The sequence below is a fragment of the Gobius niger genome (genome assembly GCF_951799975.1).
Source record: "Gobius niger genome assembly, chromosome: 23".
NCBI lineage: Eukaryota > Metazoa > Chordata > Actinopteri > Gobiiformes > Gobiidae > Gobius > Gobius niger.
Window position 1 is genome coordinate 17,196,408 of NC_136874.1, and position 18,626 is coordinate 17,215,033.

An 18,626-nucleotide genomic window follows, 5' to 3' on the forward strand; every position below is an offset into this window, starting at 1 on the left:
AAAACTTTCTACAATATAGTTTGAAAACTATACAAATCTTAATGTATATCAATAGATTAATACATTTCATGTATTTTGTCGCATCTTTTTTTAAATCTATATTTACAGTGTTCAAATAGTCTGTAGAATTAGCTTCTAGGTGTTCATTCCTCTGAAAATGTATGTATTATTGTCATGAACAAAACAAAATCTTGGGAAATCTTTGTATAACTTAACGCTGCTTTAAACTTCTCCACAGCTTTATCCCTGACCTCTCTGGTGCTCCTTGACCTTCATGATGTTGTTTAGTGACCAATACACTCCGACCACAGCTCTGAGGGCCTAAAAGAACAGCTGAAATTATACTGAGAGTAGATTACACACAGGTGGCCTCTATTTAACCGTTAGGCCAAGGTGTGAACATTCTTGAGTCATTAGGAATGTTTTAAAGGCAATTTAATGCACTCAGAAAATGTTGTATGAATACTTATGCACGCCCCACTTTTCACTTTTCTATTTTTTGAAAAATAACAGAATCATGTATCATTTTGCTTTCACTTCACAGTCGTCTGTTACTTGTGTGTGAACGTTCAGTAAAAAAATCTAAATAAAATCTTTATGTTTAGGGTTGTAAACATGACAAAATGTGCAAAAGTTCAAGGTGTATGAATACTTTCGAGAGGCACTGTATGTATAGTGTATATGAAAAGGATAAAGTCTCCAGGTGTGTTTTTGATAACCTGGTTAAAATGTGAAAAGTGTATTTGTTGATGTGGGACCTGTAGATGTAGTTCTGGATTTGAACGTAGCAAATTATTTAAAACAAACTCCCAATAATTGACCGAAAATGTCCAGTTTCAGGACAGTCTGATAAAGTCAGTACTCACTGCAGTGTCTCCAGTCGACAGTGAGGGCTCTGTTCAAGGACGAGAAGCTCCTTCACGTCTGACTCCCTCAGATTGTTATATCTCAGGTTCAGCTCAGTGAGATGTGAGGGGTTGGACTTCAGCGCTGAGGCCAGAGAGGAACAGCTGATCTCTGACAAACCACAGTCCCACAATCTGAATAAAGAATACATGAAGTGATTAAAGTCCTGAGATATCACAAAGACATGCATCTTGAATAATACAAGTCACGAATCCAAACTGAATAGATAACATAAAAAATAGTGATGGACAAAAAACTGTGTTTCATGTGGTGAAAGTGTCAGTGCTGCTGTGGGCCAGAATAAATGCTTTTCCTATTTTTTACAAAGTCCTGCTTTTGAAGAAATACTAACACTGGCTGACCCGGTGAGGGAAACGTAAGGAGTGCCCTCTGCAGCAAACAGTGGCTGAATTAGCTCTGACTGAATGAAATAAAAAAATTGCACATTGATGTCCTTCCTCGGAGCAGCTGAGCCCCCTGGAGCTCAGGGAGCACAGACCCACCAGCCTATCATTGATGTAATCATTCAAACGTCACTATCAGGCTGTAATGATAAAACCGCCACACGTCTGTTTGTGTGTTGGTGCTTCCGTCGTGTTTGTGTGAAGTCGTGATAATAAAGTTTGTCCACAAGGGGTCCTCCTCACCCTCTCTCTCCTCCTCACCCTTCTCTCTCCTCCTCACCCTTCTCTCTCCTCTCTCCCTACTCTCTCCTCCTCACCCTCCTCTCTCCTCCTCACCCTCTCTCTCCTCCTCATCCTCCTCTCTCCTCCTCACCCTCTCTCTCCTCCTCACCCTTCTCTCTCCTCCTCACCCTCCTCTCTCCTCCTCATCCTCCTCTCTCCCTACTCTCTCCTCCTCACCCTTCTCTCTCCTCCTCACCCTCTCTCTCCTCCTCACCCTTCTCTCTCCTCCTCACCCTTCTCTCTCCTCCTCATCCTCCTCTCTCCTCCTCACCCTCTCTCTCCTCCTCACCCTTCTCTCTCCTCCTCACCCTCCTCTCTCCTCCTCATCCTCCTCTCTCCTCTCTCCCTACTCTCTCCTCCTCACCCTTCTCTCTCCTCCTCACCCTCTCTCTCCTCCTCACCCTTCTCTCTCCTCCTCACCCTTCTCTCTCCTCCTCACCCTTCTCTCTCCTCTCTCCCTACTCTCTCCTCCTCACCCTTCTCTCTCCTCCTCACCCTCTCTCTCCTCCTCACCCTTCTCTCTCCTCCTCACCCTTCTCTCTCCTCCTCACCCTTCTCTCTCCTCCTCACCCTTCTCTCTCCTCCTCACCCTTCTCTCTCCTCCTCACCCTCCTCTCTCCTCCTCACCCTTCTCTCTCCTCCTCTCCCTTCTCTCTCCTCCTCTCCCTTCTCTCTCCTCCTCTCCCTTCTCTCTCCTCCTCTCCCTTCTCTCTCCTCCTCACCCTTCTCTCTCCTCCTCTCCCTTCTCTCTCCTCCTCACCCTTCTCTCTCCTCCTCTCCCTTCTCTCTCCTCCTCTCCCTTCTCTCTCCTCCTCACCCTTCTCTCTCCTCCTCTCCCTTCTCTCTCCTCCTCACCCTTCTCTCTCCTCCTCTCCCTTCTCTCTCCTCCTCACCCTTCTCTCTCCTCCTCTCCCTTCTGTCTCCTCAGCTCACACTGCTCTGACCGTGGTCTGGGCTGACTTAGTCTGAGTAATACAGCTCATTTTGAGACCATTTTATAGCGCGACAAAACAGAACTGCTAAAGTTACTGACTTCTCACTGCTGACTTTGTCCGAACGGTCTCGACACGCGGCGCTGACGTCCTCGCCCGTCAGTGTTTTTGTTTCCAATCAGCTTAATAATCCAGTCATGTCACGCTGGCTCGCTGGTTATCGAATTTACACAGTTTGCTTCACTCCCGCGTCTTACAGAGAGGCTGTACCATCCTCTCAAACGGGGGCAGGGGCGGATCTAGAAAAAAAATGGCTAGCAGGGTCAGGGATCAATTCTGGGGTGGCGACACATTTTACAATGTCGTAGCTTTATAGCGGGGGGGTGCAAGTGTTGCTTGATTGTAAGAAAATTAATAAAATAAATCATCATCTTGGAAGCCACAGGAATTGGCAACTGACTCCTTCTTGATACCTGAGCTGTATAACTTATAATTCTTTGTCCTGTCAAAAAACGACTAACTGAGAGTGAGCCCCTTTAAGCACCCAAGTAGCTTCTAGAGCAGATGTGAGACATCACATGACATCAGTGGGGCGGCAAGTCCTTTACTAGGGGTGGTAGCTGCCACCCCTCTAGATCCGCCCCTGAACAGGGGAAACACAGCTGCCCTTCTGTGATCAGGAACACGTCAGCGCTGCTGCAGCTCGAGGGGTAGAGGAGGAATGAAGCACGATTTGAAGTTGTTGAGCATTAAAACTGTATTTTCAGCACATGTTAGCTTAGTAGGGCAAATATCTAAGAAGCGTAAAAGAAATAATACTGCTGGGGAGAAAAAAAAAAGTTTTGAGAAGGGCACTTAAAGGGCATAGGGCAAAAGGGCACCTCCTGGGCTTTATCTGTGCACATCCCTGCTTGTTTTCACAGGCGAAGTGAGCCTCACAATCTCTTTCGCCTTCCTTAAAGGGACTATACAGAGTTTAAAAATGTTTTAAATAATGTATTTTCTCCCCCTACATGTTCCAGCCATGCCCTAATGTGTTGAATGAGCTCAGACCTGTTCACCACAACTGCCTCTAAAATCCTGCACTGTCACTCAAAAAGGTGTCGATTCAGGTCCGAAGTGCCGTCATGCACGAGCTTAATGGCAGTAGTGAGTATAAAATGGCTAACTTGCATCTAACCCCTTTAATTCCACAGAATGCTTTTTCTGTTTCTTTGGCTGTTTAGGCCCAGGGTCCTTGGATTCTTCTGTACAGAGCCTTCGTTTTACCTCGAAGTCCCGTGTTCATGTCTGGACGGCTCCCTGGCCTGCTTTGCTGGGCGAGACACTTCAAATGAGAGGGCCACAAACACCTCCCTCATCCTTTTGGCCTCTTTCAAGTGCAAGGAATAAAACTTTTATCAGACTCTGGATGAAAGTGCTGACTTCCTTTTGTAATCCAGGGTCATTGTGATTTTCAAAGTTGGTCGTGACGGCAGACTGTAGAGATATGAGGGAGGTGGCCCAAGCTCCATGTCCACCCACGCCCACGCCCGCGTCACGTAGCCCTTTAAATAAAGAATTGATTCCACCCCGAGGGAGCTGAGGAAAAACGTGTTTGTCGGACCTTCTTTCTTGATGTGGGCGGACCACCTCCGGCACCACCCATACTCCTTGGCGTCCAGGTAAAGCTGGACATAGCCGTATGTCTGTACGGTCTTGTGGTTCTGAACATTAATCAGGTAGTACGTTTTAAAATTATTTTCTAAAACTTTCTACAATATAGTTTGAAAACTATACAAATCTTAATGTATAAAAAATCAATAGATTAATACATTTCATGTATTTTGTCGCATCTTTTTTTAAATCTATATTTACAGTGTTCAAATAGTCTGTAGAATTAGCTTCTAGGTTTTCATTCCTCTGAAAATGTTTTTATTATTGTCATGAACAAAACAAAAACAAATAACTAAAACTGTTATGTTGGTAGTTTAAGCCCTGACCCACAGACAGTGAACTGACCCGAGAGTCTGCAGGCGACAGTCTGACCGCTGTAGAAAACCACACAGATGAAACACTCCTGAGTCAGACACGTCTCTGTTATTACCCAGGTCAAGGTGAGTGAGATGTGAGGGGTTAGACTTCAGTGCTGAGGCCAGAGAGGAACAGCTGATCTCTGACATACCACAGTGCCACAATCTGAAAAAAGAATAAATAAAGTAATTCAATTCCAGAGTAAAGTCAGGAGGTTTCTGTAGCTGCAGCTGAACATCTGAGACTCTGGTTTGGAGCAGGACTCAGAGGTCGGGGGTGAATGTTGTAGTTTTTCAGACATGATCAGACATGAGTTTCAGTCATTAAAGGATGAGAAGACCGGAGGAGGGACGAGCGAGAGCCGTCACAGACCTTACACTGATGTCCTCAGACACAGCACTGACCTGAGAGAGGAGAGCTGACAGTGAGGACTCTTCAGAGCAGCACTGACCTGAGAGAGGAGAGCTGACAGTGAGGACTCTTCAGAGCAGCACACAGCACAGACACTGAGGAGGCACTTAGGTCATTACGGCTCAGATCCAACTCTCTGAGATGGGACGGGTTGGAGCTCAGCGCTGATGCCACCACTTCACAGTGAACCTCAGAGAGTCTACAGTCAAGATTCCTGCAACAGATGTTAGAGCGACATGTGAGTGATTCTAACAGGTCTGTGAAGCTTTTGTCTGTAACTGAGGACTCACACAGCCTTCCTGCAGTTCCTCACCGCAGGGATCAGTCTCTGTTTACCCTGGAGAGATGTGGTGTACTTGCTTAGGTCCAGCTCTTCGAGAACCAGCTCTGACATCTGCAGCATGTAGGCCAGAGCCGAGCACTGGATCTCAGACAGTTCCTCCATAGATCCACCTCCAGACTTCAGGAAGTCCTGGATCTGTTGCTGCACAGACTGGTCCTTCAGCTCCATCAGACAGTGGAAGATGTTGATGCTTCTGTCAGGAGAGACTTCCTCCTCTGTGTTTAGTTCTTTAAAGTTTTTAATGACTTCTGTGATTTCTGATTGGTCCATTGGACTCAGCAGAGCTCCTAAAAGTCTGTGGTTGGACTCCAGACTGAGGCCATGAAGGAACCGCACAAACAGGTCCAGGTGGCCGTTTGGACTCTGCAGGGACTTTCCAACAGACTTTATGAGAAACGTACTTGGTCTTAGATATAAGACCGTTTCTTCGCTTCCATAAATAAACTTGTCCACCACCTCCGTGTTGTTCTTGAAGCAGTGGTGAAGGTAAACGGCTGCCAGAAACTCCTGCACGCTCAGGTGGATGAAGCAGTAGACTGACTGGTTGAAGACACTCTCTCGTTTGAAGATCTCAGTGCAGAGTCCGGAGTAGACCGAGGCCTCTCTCAGGTCCAGACCCACATGCTCCAGGTCTTCTTGGTAGAACATGATGTTTCCTGTCTGCAGATGCTCAAAGGCCAGTCTCCCCAGCTTCAGGAGCAGCTCTGTGTCGGCCTCTGTCAGCCCCCAGGTCTCAGACCTGACCTCTGTTTGTGTCTGTTTGTACTTCCTCTTCCTGTGCGTCTGCACCAACAGGAAGTGTGCGTACATGTCTGTGAGGGTCTGGGGCAGTGGTCTGCTCTGATGGCTTCTCAACACGTGGTCCAGGACTGTGGAGGTGATCCAGCAGAAGACTGGGATCTGGCTCATGTTGTAGAGGCTGCGGGAGGTTCTGAGGTGGGACAGGACTGTTTGAAGCTGCTCTTCATCTGAGAACCTCTTCCTGAAGTACTGCTCCTTCTGTGGGTCAGTGATGAAGCCCCTGACCTCCGTGACCCTGTGCACGCACCGCGCTGGGATCTGATGGGCCGCCGCTGGGCGGGAGGTGATCCATATAAGGGCGTGAGGAAGCAGAGCGCTTCTGATGAGGTTCACCAACAGTACGCCCACCTCTGACCTCTGTGTGACCTCAGAGATGAGCTCACAGCTGAAGTCCAGAGACAGTCTGCTCTCGTCGAGGCCGTCAAAGATGAACAGGAGTTTACAGATGGACAGAGTGTGGGCTGTGAGCGTCTGTGGGGCAGAGAAACAGACGAGTGTCAACTCAACTTTCCGTAACCTTAGATTCAGAAAACTTTATTCATCCCCAGGGGCAATTCACGTGCTGTTTCCTGCCACACATTCATCCATTCACTATGCATCATAAATACAACACATAGTGAAGAATACAAAAACAATAAGGATAATTTCTCTCCCTCAGTTTGATGGACAGGGTTGTAAAAAATCCATCATGAGCTGTTTTTATCCGTCATTAATTAATCTCTTAAGCATTTTTAAAAGAAATGTATACATGTTTATAATTTTATTTATAATTTTATATATTTTTTTATGTTACGGAAAATGTTAGATCACGGGATAAATGGAGCTAAACTCCAACGTAATGTTTAAGCTGGTGGGGAATGGGACAATATTTAGCCGTTCACATCATGCGTCTTTGAAGCTGCATTACGCGCTGCACGACCCGTCTCCTCTTCCATCCTGCACCACACCTCTGCTCTGTGTCCTCTCTCTGTACTTCGTGTGTTTATTCAAATCATGCTCTCAGCTCCGATGTGAGAACCATCGTAGCACTAAAAAGCTGTTTAGTTGCGTTGTCCAGAGCATCTACAATAAGCCCAATGCCCATCTCGACTGCGCATGTGTCACAGGATGATAAATTTGCACGCAGCATTTTGCACATTTAATTTTATTGTTTGTGTGTGCTTTTATTTTGTTATTGTTGTTTTTGTGTTTTTATCGTGGTGCGTTGCTGTGCTTTTTATTTCCTGTTTTTAATCACCTGGACCCTCACACCTGTGGCAGGCTGTTTTAACCTAGTTTTTATCCAATGAGCGTGGCGGCTGGTGGCGGACAATGAGCTTTTATTGGACACTGAGCCATTTGAAGCAGAGGAGCGGGTAACGAGAGGAAGCACCGGCTGGCTTGGGCGAGGCACGGACACGGCAGAAGAGCAGAAACAACACCTGGAGCGGCAGCAGTGAAGCCAGAGTACGACGTGCAACACGGCGGACGGGCAGAGTTTCTCTGCCCCGTGCATGAGTAACGCTCCTTAGTACTCTGGCGTATGTTGGGTTAGCTGCTCCCTAAAGTGTTTGGCTGTGTGGGCCGAGTGACTGCCCCTGAGTTTTGTCCTCCACAGCGGCTCCGCCAGGAGGACCAGTCACGGCACCAACATCCAGTGAAGCCAGAGTACAACGCTGATCACGGCAGGCGGGCAGAGTAACTCTGCCCCTGCGTGTGAGTACCCTTCTAGTACTCTGGCAGGATTGACTGTGTTGGCTCTAGAGCCGTCTTAAATAAAAGGACAAATTACTGCCTTTGGCCTGTTTGCCTACAGAGACGCCGAGGAAAGGAAGCACGGAACCAAGTGACTGGCGTTGGGGCTTTTCCTCGCTGTGCGTATGCTGTACAACGCGGTCGTATTGAGAGAGGACCGGGCGAATCGTGTGCGGAATGCTTCAATTGACGGTATGTTCTCAAAGAGCTTCCAGGAAACAAATGTATACTGCTTCTCCTTCTAAAACAAGTCATTTTTTCATAGGATCCTGTTCCTACCTCCCCTTTTACATAATATGGTCGTGGTCGCTTCGACCTGCGGGTCGCTTGGTTAAAGTAAGCGCCCACCCGGCGCACAAGTCAAAGCTGCGTACGAACTGAACTGAACTCAGTTGACCAGGGCGCGAGGGCTCCCGCACCTGAGTGCGCCCCCCGCTGGTCTCACAAACTGCTCCTCCACAAACAAGGTAACAAAGGGTATCGCCATCTGCCTGGCCCTAATACGCAACGGCTGCGGTAATACTTCGTTCCTATCCTGGTCTCCAAGTTGTGGAGCTTGGCCCTGAGCGCCACACACTGCAATAGGATTATTAGATTTTGTTTTATTTTATTCATTGTTTGAGTGGATGTGGATACGAATGAGTGTGAATGCGGTTGTGTGTGTTAACAAATGATTTTAAAGTAGATTTATAAATTTGACAATTTTTTCTATAAAACTAAAATAAATTCTATTTTATATAATAACTTTTGCTTTGTCTGTCCATTGTCATGCTCCCCTCGAACCTTGTAAACAAATCATTGTGGTTCCTTGGGCCCAGAATCCAAGGTGGCGTTGTTGGTAATTATTAAAGTAGCTACATTTTGATTTAAGTTAAGCCTCGGCTGCGACTCTAGCATCAGCTAAAGTTGTGCAAACAGCGGCTAAATGTTAATACGGCAAAATCCACTTTTAGAACAGCCGTATGATGTTGTGAAATATTAAATCCGTATGACCTGCGGGTCAATAGTGAGGACTGTCCACTCTCTCGTTACCAATCAGAGGCCAGAGTCTGTTCTCGTCACATCAGTCACGGGTCAGCGCTTTGGCCACTGTCAGAGGTCAGTCCCAAAACCTATACCTGGTCAGACCAGTTTGGCCCTGGCCTTCGTTATGGTGAAAGCCGGTGAAAGAGCCATTCGACCGACACGTGCCTGTATATGGAAAAGGAGTCAGTGGAATATAAATGGATAAATATTAGGTTCAGCTCTGACGGTTCGGTTTATGGTGCCGGACCTGCGGTTTGGTGCATCACAGTGCAGTACAATATACAGGTGCAGTACAATATACAGTACAAGTACAATATAAAAAATAATAAGTTGGTTTTGAAATCATGATTTGTCCATGATTTGTCAATCATGAGTCAGTGATTGACAAGCCTGAGTAACCTTGCAGGTAAACAGCCCTCTCCCTCCCCCCTCACTGCAGGTGACAGGGCCAGGGCCATGTGGAAGCGTTTCATGAGTGTTTGTGCTGCAGGGCAAGTGACATCAGAATTTGACGTTTTTAGGCAGAACGTTGATCTACTTACGTATTTGCACTAAAATATGCCCAGGATATGTAGACAGCACTTCTGCACACTCATTTATACAGTTTATCAGTGGATTAAAAGTGGATTTGAGGGTAAGTTGTCCTTTAAACTCCGTATAGTGCCTTTAAGGTGTGCTTATTAACTATTAAAGAGGGGGTATTATGCTTTTCTCAGTCCCATAGCACCAGTCTATATCACACTACAATGATGACAAACCTTCTGTTGGTCTGTAAATGCAGTAAATTAGAATAACTGCCTTGTATAAAATGTCTCTCTCAAAATGGCTGTAGTGAATGTCTTGAAATAGGCCTCTGTCTCTTTAAGAACCTCTGAGCCTTTAGACACGCCCCCTCCACACGCTGTCTGTGGCATCAGTGGGGAGGGGGTTCTGCTGAGGAGCAGTGGTTGGTTACTCGGCTGGTGACGAATGCTCGGAGGCGTCTCCAGGAGGTGGGGGCGTTCCTAGGAGGACTCAGGCAAACCTATCCCTAAAATGGCCGCCATCAGAGTTTTTACAGATTACTCACAAATACTAGCCTGGCTAACACCAGACTAAAATCACAAGTGATATTTAGTCTGGGGACACCAATTCATTTTCTCGTAGGAGAGGTGTGGTTTACGAATGTCTATCATGCGTCTACACGGAGCCACAGCCAATCGTATCATCGTATCCGATGACGTATCCGCTGTAAACTTTCGAGCTAAACTATTTAGAACACGGCCTAAAGCTTGATCGAAAAATAGCGTCGCGTCTGCTGCTGTCATGTTTGATCCGTAAATAAACATTTTTTTTAAATCCGTAAATAAACTACAAGCTTCCGTATATCGAATAGCGCGTCATCGTCTTGCCGTCCCTCCTCGCTCTGTGATTGGTTCCCAAAGGCTGCCAAGGAACTTGCCAAGGCAACACTTCAGGCATGTTTTTAATGAGGGAATGACATAATAACATGATGTAAAGCTTGAAAAAGTCGATTTTGCATAATACCCCTATGCTGCTGTGTGCGCTCGAATCATTTGGAACTGCACAACAGCCTGGCCGAAATTTTCGCATAGATTTGGGAACCAATCACAGAGCGAGGAGGGACGGCAAGACGATGACGCGCTATTCGATATACGGAAGCTTGTAGTTTATTTACGGATTAAAAAAAAAAAGTTTATCAATCAATTTATGATCAAACATGACAGCAGCAGACGCGACGCTATTTTTCGATCAAGCTTTAGGCCGTGTTCTAAATAGTTTAGCTCGAAAGTTTACAGCGGGTACGTCATACGTCATCGGATACGATGATACGATTGGCTGTGGCCTCGTGCAGATGCATGATAGACATTCGTAAACCACACCTCTCCTACGAGAAAATGAATTGGTGTCCCCAGACGAAATATCACTTGTGATTTTAGTCTGGCGTTAGCCAGGCTATAATACCCCCCTTTAATTAAGCATTACTAATCTGCCTTACGAGCAATCTATAAGACTATTTATTAGGTATTTAAAAGTTGTTAATAGGCCATGAACAATGTGCTTGTAAATGTATTAATAAGCAGCATATTAATACATTTCACAAGGTATCACAGTCCAGATTAGGTTTTTGTCATTTTGTGAAGCACTTTGGTCTTCCTTGTGTTGTTAAGTGTTATACAAATACACTTTGATTGATTGAATACCTTTAACATAGTCCAGGAAGAATAAGAGTGTGTTTGAGTGCGTGACTGTGGGACAACGGATGCAAATTAGCCCATGGCTACAATCCGGCGTGGTGTGTTCATGAACATGCACTGTCCCGAACAAATAAACCAGTATACTATGAAAAATAAATAAAATAAATAATAAGCAGATTATTAATAACTATAAGCAGCTTATTAAAGGAATTAATAATCAACGTGTGCAAACAACCTGTGCGACTTGAGGTGACTTTCCGACTATAGTGTGACTTGACTTGACCGGACCCCATGACCAATTCACTTGGACTTACTTGGGATTTGGACCTTCACGAATTGGACTTGACTCGAGACTTTAGTGACTTACTCCGACCTCTGCTGAAAATAGTGCGATCTCGGGGCGATTCCCTGTGAAAACGCCCTGAGGCCAATGTGCTTTTGTCTTAACCAAACCAAATACGTGTTTTATGTAAATGAGAGTGACCTGTGGATCCAGCGCTGGATGGAACACTTGGATCAGCTCCATCAGACTGTAGCGCCCCCTTCTGACCAGGTTCATCTCTCTGAAGGACAGTGGCACCACCAGCTGCAGCTCCTGGTTCTCTGAGCCCTGGGCCCAGTCCAGACAGAACCTCAGGACTGAGAAGGTCTTCCCCACTCCAGCCACGCCCACAGTCAGCACGGCTCTGATGGAGCCCTGCTGCAGCGCCCCCTGCTGCTGCTCAGGGGGCAGAGCTTTAAAGATGTCCTGGCACCTGATGGTGATCTCCTGGACCTCCTTCTTCTTGGACTGTGTCTCCAGACTCCTCTCCTCAGGTTGGGCTCTGGCCTCTTCACTGAGGCCCTCTGTGATGTACAGCTCTGTATCGATGCTGTTCTGAAGAGTTCTATCTCCTGATTCTTCACTTCCCTCTGTCACACTCTCACATCTGCTGCTCAGGCTCTGCTTATGCTCCTTCAGAACCTTCTGGAGACCTTCACCTGGACACAGAGGAGGCAGACAGTGAGGTCTGTTCATGTGTCTCATACAGATCATAAACTGCACAGACTGACCTTGTGCTGTGTCTCTGGCCCAGTGATGCTCTCTTTTGGCATCCTGCTGTGAGACGATTTCTCTGTGGACAAAACAGACATGGATTTTACAGTTTCCCACAACAAATGACAACATAAAACAAATGCCATTAAATGCAGGGTGTTGATGCAATGGGAACAAACCACACAACTGTGCGGGAATGTTAAATGTTACTGTTCAGCTGGGCATCCGAGGTAAAACAATGTACTTCTGTTCTCAGCCTATAGATATTCCATGTTTTTGGTATTTCAGAGATGAATCTCAACACGATATAACCATCAAATGGGTTTCATTTATAACAAGCAGAAATAAATAATGAATTTATGGCTAATAAAAAATAAAGTGGCTAGAATTTGAACAAGACAAACTACTTCAGTTCATATCCTGCCCCCATTTGATGAAAAGCTACAGGCTCTAATATAAACTCATAAACTGTTTCTTTTCACTTCTCACTCTGGAAACGCGTCTGTGAACTGAAGCTGTAGATCTGTGAGTGAAGACAAAATGACCTTTGTCTTTAAAGGAGCTTTAAGTGGATGAGAAACAACTGAACTCACTTTGTCCCATCGAGTTGTGGCTCAGTGCTGCCCTCTGGAGGCTTTGCTTTTCCTTCTGCCATTTCCTCCGTTAACCGTTAACAGCAAAGATGAACCTCATTGATCAGCGCCATCTGCTGTTTCGAAGCTCGCGTAACAACTGAATACAAGTGCAGAGAAAAATACAGCTTAAATTCAGGTTGTAGTTTACATCCAGATTGTCAAATATTAAAACAAGAACAAAAAACTCAATTCAGAGGTGCATTGTTTTTTTCTGTATGTTTTTCCTATTTTTCTGGAATTGTTCCATTTGTTTCTCAGGTCTGCTGCAAACTCAGAGGAAAACATCTTGTAGGAACCGATAACGTAATAAATTTGGCCAATTTCATAATTAAATAACCAGATATCGTAGTCAATTTGTATAATGTAATAAATTCTTACATTATTGTCCTGACGAAATGACAATTGTTCACCAATGTAATCAAGACAGGCTAACCCTAAAGCAATAATCAGGGCTCAAAATTGCGACCACTTTAGTCGCATACGCTCCCAAATTCAAGCCTTTGTGATCTTAAAATAGAATCACTTGCATGTTTGCGACCAGTGTAAATGTTCTGTTTTGTCACACGTTTTTGTCAGTCATCTATTTCACTTCTGTTCATCACAGAGCTACCAAAATCACACATAAGGTTTATTAGAGTGTCTGGTTTCGTAATAAAAAAACAACAACCCAAAAACATGTTTTTTTGTTTGGCTCATTACGTCAGGCCAATAACTAAGTAAGTAAGTAAGTAAGGAAGGAAGTAAGGAAGTAAGGAAGTAAGGAAGTAAGGAAGTATGGAAGTCAGTAAGTCAGTAAGTAAGTAAGTAAGTAAGTAAGTAAGTAAGTAAGTAAGTAAGTAGGGAAATCGTCGCACCCGGAGGAAACCTGGCTGGCTGCTTTCAGTGCTTCAATAATCTTCTGGACTCTCAAATACTCAAAAACTTAAGCTTTCATTGGACTTTCCACACAATTTATCACGGAGCCCCGACCTATCATATTTACATCCCAACGCGTGCACAAGGTCCGGCTTGTGATTCCAAAGACACAATTGTTGGCCCTAAACGTCTTTTATTCTCTGGCGTTTTAGCCTTTTAAGAGAACTGCGTTGTTTTAATACATTTATAAACATTAATAACCTACATACTTTGGAAAAAAATATGTATTGGTGTAACATAATGCCATACTGTAAGGAGAACGTTTTTATGTAGAGACTAGGTTGCCAGACTCAGCAGCAACTAAATCAGGCCCGAAACCAGCCCTTCCCCAGAGCTACACTCCTGAACTCCTGAATTATACAAGCTGCTCACGTGGATTATCGTCATCAGAGAGTTTGGAGGTTTTCTGTCTGTTCTGCCGTGAGTTAAAGGGACTAGATGGAAGTTGTCATTTTGCTCGCTACTGCCACCTCAGGTCATGCGCGTTACTGCAGTCACTATGATAAGCAGTGGCAGCTGGTGGTGACTTGGGACAAACTGCTAACAGCGCACACCACAGTCTTATCAATACAATTAAGTATATCCACTTTCCACATAAGACTGAGAAATATTAGGTTATATTGACTGACTGTACTGCATGCTGTGCTAGGAAATTAAAACAATGATGTCCAATGTAGCCACCCCTTTTTTATTTTAAAGGCCACAACACTGGGTAGCGTTAACGTTTATTTTCAACAACGGCAGCCTAAACAATCACACTGGTTTGCTTTTTGGTCTTTAAGAGACAGTGAAACGTGTACCTTACTATTTGAAATGAAGCTCACATCGATGTCCTTTTTGTGAGGCGAAGAGGTCAATCACTTTGTTGTTGAAGTCCGGAATTTTCTGTATGAAGTCCGCTTTGGCCGATGTTACTGGAGCTTTACTTTACTGTCTCCGAAAATGCACTCTGAAGCTTGTTCTTTGTCAACATCTCCAAAAGAGACGGTCTTTAACCTTGCAAACTCTGCGCACGAGCACCGCGAGCTCGCTTTTCAGTCTTTCTTTGCAGATCATTGGAAAATATTTACTTGTATTAAGGAGCTGTCTCGGGTAACTTCGCCTTACACTGCGTGAAGAGCTCAGAATCGATGAGTTCAAATGCATTCAGGTGCCAGGCCTTTCCAAAGCGAATCTTTGAGTGTTCGATTATAATGTCATAGCACTGAGTGGCCACTATTTACGCGCTGTGGCCAGTGTGGACAAGTTCCACCTCGTTTGTCCTGATGCAGAAATCCGCGAGCACACTTCATCAAGGACAGCCGTTCACTTTGGAGACTTGAAAAAGAAAGTTGCAAATACGGTGATGTTTGCAAAAATACCCTGACATACAGTATGTGACCGGAGAACAGGCTTGCTGCATTATTGAGGTGGTCATAGCAGTGGACAAAGTGCGCGTGTGGAAAGTGCCATGCCATTGGTCCGACGTCACATTATTCTGAAAATGTACCATTGAACAGAGGTGCCATTAGTCCGACACGTCTAACCCAGTTGTGTTGTGGATTAGAGAGCAATATATACAACTATTGGCCGAACCTCCAGGTCAGTGCTTAAGGTCAGCAGCTCCGTCATATGTTTGTGCGATCAGTTTATTTTCCAGTTCAAATGGCTGGAGCTTATCCTTTAGAAGTTTCTCCAATCCCTTCGCCGTTCTATCCGTTAATGGAGAGAAAGACAGGAATCTCTCCGCCACGGCGCAGTTGTTGGTGATGTACCGAAGCACAGTAATGCACTGACTGATGCCACGTCTGTTGTCTCATTCTCTTGTACTGCTATGAAGGGGTCCTGTGATATTTCTTCCTGTGTTTCCTTTTCTAAAACGGCAAACTTGCAATCAAGCAATTCATTTGGACTTGTTTTAGATGTGTATCTTGCAACCTGTGTGCTTGAAAGGTGCTTCGCTAGCTGGCCATCCAAAAATGAAAAGTGCTCATCTCTCTGCGCTGGAGCAGAGTCGTGGAATTGTCGGAGGCCTCAGTGACAGCTCATGTGCCCCATAAAATTGAATACACAATCCATGATAGTGAATGTCCTCACAAACTCATTATGTCTTTGTACTGCAATGTGATGTTCACTTTACCAAACATTGACAGCTTTCCCTTGTGAATCGTGTTGCATTCATGGTAATGGTAAATGGTCTCAACTTATATAGCGCTTTTCCACCTACATTAGGCACTCAAAGCGCTTTACAGCAAGGATCCACTCACCCATTCATACTCTCATTCATACACCAATGTACGCAGACACTGGGACACTGGGACATTCATGTTTGCTTATTTTCTCACTTAAATGTTTTAAATCCTTAATTCTTTGCTCAGTCCATGCCTTGTCTCCACCGAAAAGTATGCACGGGAAACAATAAAGTAGATTTGATTCTGGAATAAATATTTTTTTTCCATCAAAATTTAGATTTAAATGTAACATTTGCATGATGGTTGGTGATAATAGCTCATACTAACAATAATCATTAAACATGTTTTTCTTGTTCTCTTCAAAAATTGTAGGAGGGGCTTAGCCCACAAAGCTCATTGATACCAGCCGTCCCTGATGATAAGCTTGTGAGATGATTGAGGTGCTTCAGCCCGAAGTAACAACTTTTTGAGTGACAGTGGTCTGAGCTCATTCCTACATTAAGACAATAATATGGAAAATACATAATAAACTCAGTCTATTCCCTTTAAACTCACTCAACTATTCAGGAACCAAAGCAGGAACCTTTCGAGTGTAAACATAAGTCTGATCATGTTTCCACTGTATGTACATAACCTTTGAAACAGATGTACTGATCTACATATATGTGCTCATATTGAAAAGAATAAAAGACGGGACTCACCTGGATCTGACGCTCACAAACCCAGACACAGACAGTTGTTAGAGACAGTTTTCATGGTGCCGGAGCGAGAACAGGAAACAGGAGAGCAGTAAAGCATGTGACCTCCTCAGCCAATCACAGAGCAGGAGAGTTCACCAGGCTCTGTGTGCGTGTGCACAAAATTTCACATTTGAAATTTGAGTGACCCTGTTTCTTTGTAGAATCAGGTATAGCTCTTCAAAGTGCATGTGGCACATCAGAAACAATTTTGCTAAAGATTTAGCAAAAATAACACCCAGTTTTCTTTACTTTGACCATTATTGTGATGTTTTTAGTTTCACATCCTTACTCCTCCCTGCAGAAACGAGGAGAGAGGAAACTTGAATTGTATGGTGATTTATGGTCCAATGGAACTGAGGTACATTTTCCCACACAGAAGGTCTCACTGGTTCTAAGGCTGAGACCTGTACACAGTTCTGAATTAGCTTTATTTCTCTGTTTTCTCTTTTAGTAAAAGGTTTTGAGTTCGATGTAAAAAATACATTAGTTGCACATTTAAAATAAGTGTCACATACACAGGTGTCCGTATCGTGCAGGTCTCCTGGAGCTGCTTGAAAAGTCCCAGCACACAACTCAACACTAGTCAGTTCATAGTCATGTTTACCGACTGCTACCTGTCGTCCTCTGTCTACCTCTTTTTGTTCTCTGTGCACAAAACGCTCCTGCCCTTTTACTCCCTGCACAACGACGGTGCAGCTGCGGGTGATTGAGAGGGCAATGAGCTGGTAAAACATGCTAAAACCACTTTAAAAACAAAGCATAAAACACAACTAAAAACACATTTAAAAACAACCCGCTCGTGTCAGGTAGAAGTAACAATTCCTGCTCTAAAATGAAGTAAAAAGTTTTCTTTCATTCATCATGGAGAAAGTGTGAGTGGAGATGATAATGAAGATGAGACAATACTTTGCTCTCACAATAGAGAAAACAAGAATTGATTTAATAATATAAAACAAAACTCAAAATATCTTGATACGATCTCTGCTCATTCACTTCGATGGATGATGTCTTCCCTTCACAGGCGGTCACCTCAGTGATGTAGACGTTGCTCCCTTCAGTCTCTGGAGGACCTTCAGCCTCTGGAGGACCTTCAGCCTCAGGTGGTAGTTGGTGACAGGCATGGGTTACACACTCCTGAGAGAGCAGCAGAGACGTGAAAGTCACTCCATTTATTGTGAAACGACATTAGATACAAAGGAACTTAAAAAAATGACAACTCGCATGTCAAGGTGTTTGGAGCAGAAGGTTGATAGCTAAAAATTTTTTTTTTAAATATCATCATCCTTAGAGCAGAAATGAACTGTGTGTAAAATGAGCTCCTCATCGTCATGTGCAGGCATTAGGTGTGTTTGAGATGAGCCAGACGGACGCAGTTTCACAGCCGACTGCAGACTCTCGGTGCCGGTTAGATTTCTGTTCTTGCTCCAGAGGCTCTGACGTCACGGGCACTTGGGGCACGGAAAGATCTGAGACCCCAACGAGAGCAGCCGACTGGATCAGCCGCTGCATCTCTCCAGAGGAACTGCAGCGGCTCCACGGCCCAGTGCATGATGGGAAAACACCCACCTGTCCTCACGCTCAGGTGATTGGATACGAGTCTGTGTGATCAGAAACGTGCTCCTCCCCCTCCCCTCTCCTCTTTAGATCTGAACAAATAAACTATGACTGAAACTATTACAGTTCTGCATCGCCCCTAAAACAGAGCTCATGTTTGATGCTTTTCAGAACAAACTCATGATTTAAAAGGACGTGTTTTTTCTCACAAACTTGAACAAACAAACAAATGTAAAGTTTCCTCTGATGAAGAATGATGTCTCTGGAGTAAAGGAAACAGAGCAGGAGGTGAAGGACTTTTATTTAGGATAAACTTTAAATGAAGCGATATCTGAACGAGACGCTGCTGATCTGAGGCTCTCGTTGTTCTGCATGTGGAGCGGTCGGATTGGCTTCAGACTTTTTTTCTCCGCCCCCCGTTGCGCCGGCTACTCTCGCCGATCATCCAGACGAGCTGCAACGGCATCTTAAACACACCTATTGTCAAACTTGCAGGCTTTCTCAAGCTTTGAGGGATTTGCTCCA

At 44.7% G+C, this 18,626-nt stretch overlaps 1 protein-coding gene across 1 annotated transcript; it reads right to left on the reverse strand.

Annotated features, from left to right (window-relative positions):
- Window positions 1-862: 862 nt before the first annotated feature.
- On the reverse strand, window positions 863-17,668 carry LOC306982018 (protein NLRC3-like; the record flags this gene model as incomplete). The annotated part of the gene is made up of 6 exons (XM_079581761.1): window positions 863-1,040; window positions 4,989-5,162; window positions 5,239-6,563; window positions 11,535-12,031; window positions 12,104-12,165; window positions 17,577-17,668. The coding sequence occupies 6 exons, from the start codon at window positions 17,666-17,668 to the stop codon at window positions 863-865; spliced, it is 2,328 nt and encodes a 775-aa protein (XP_079437887.1).
- Between the last annotated feature and the right edge of the window lie 958 nt (window positions 17,669-18,626).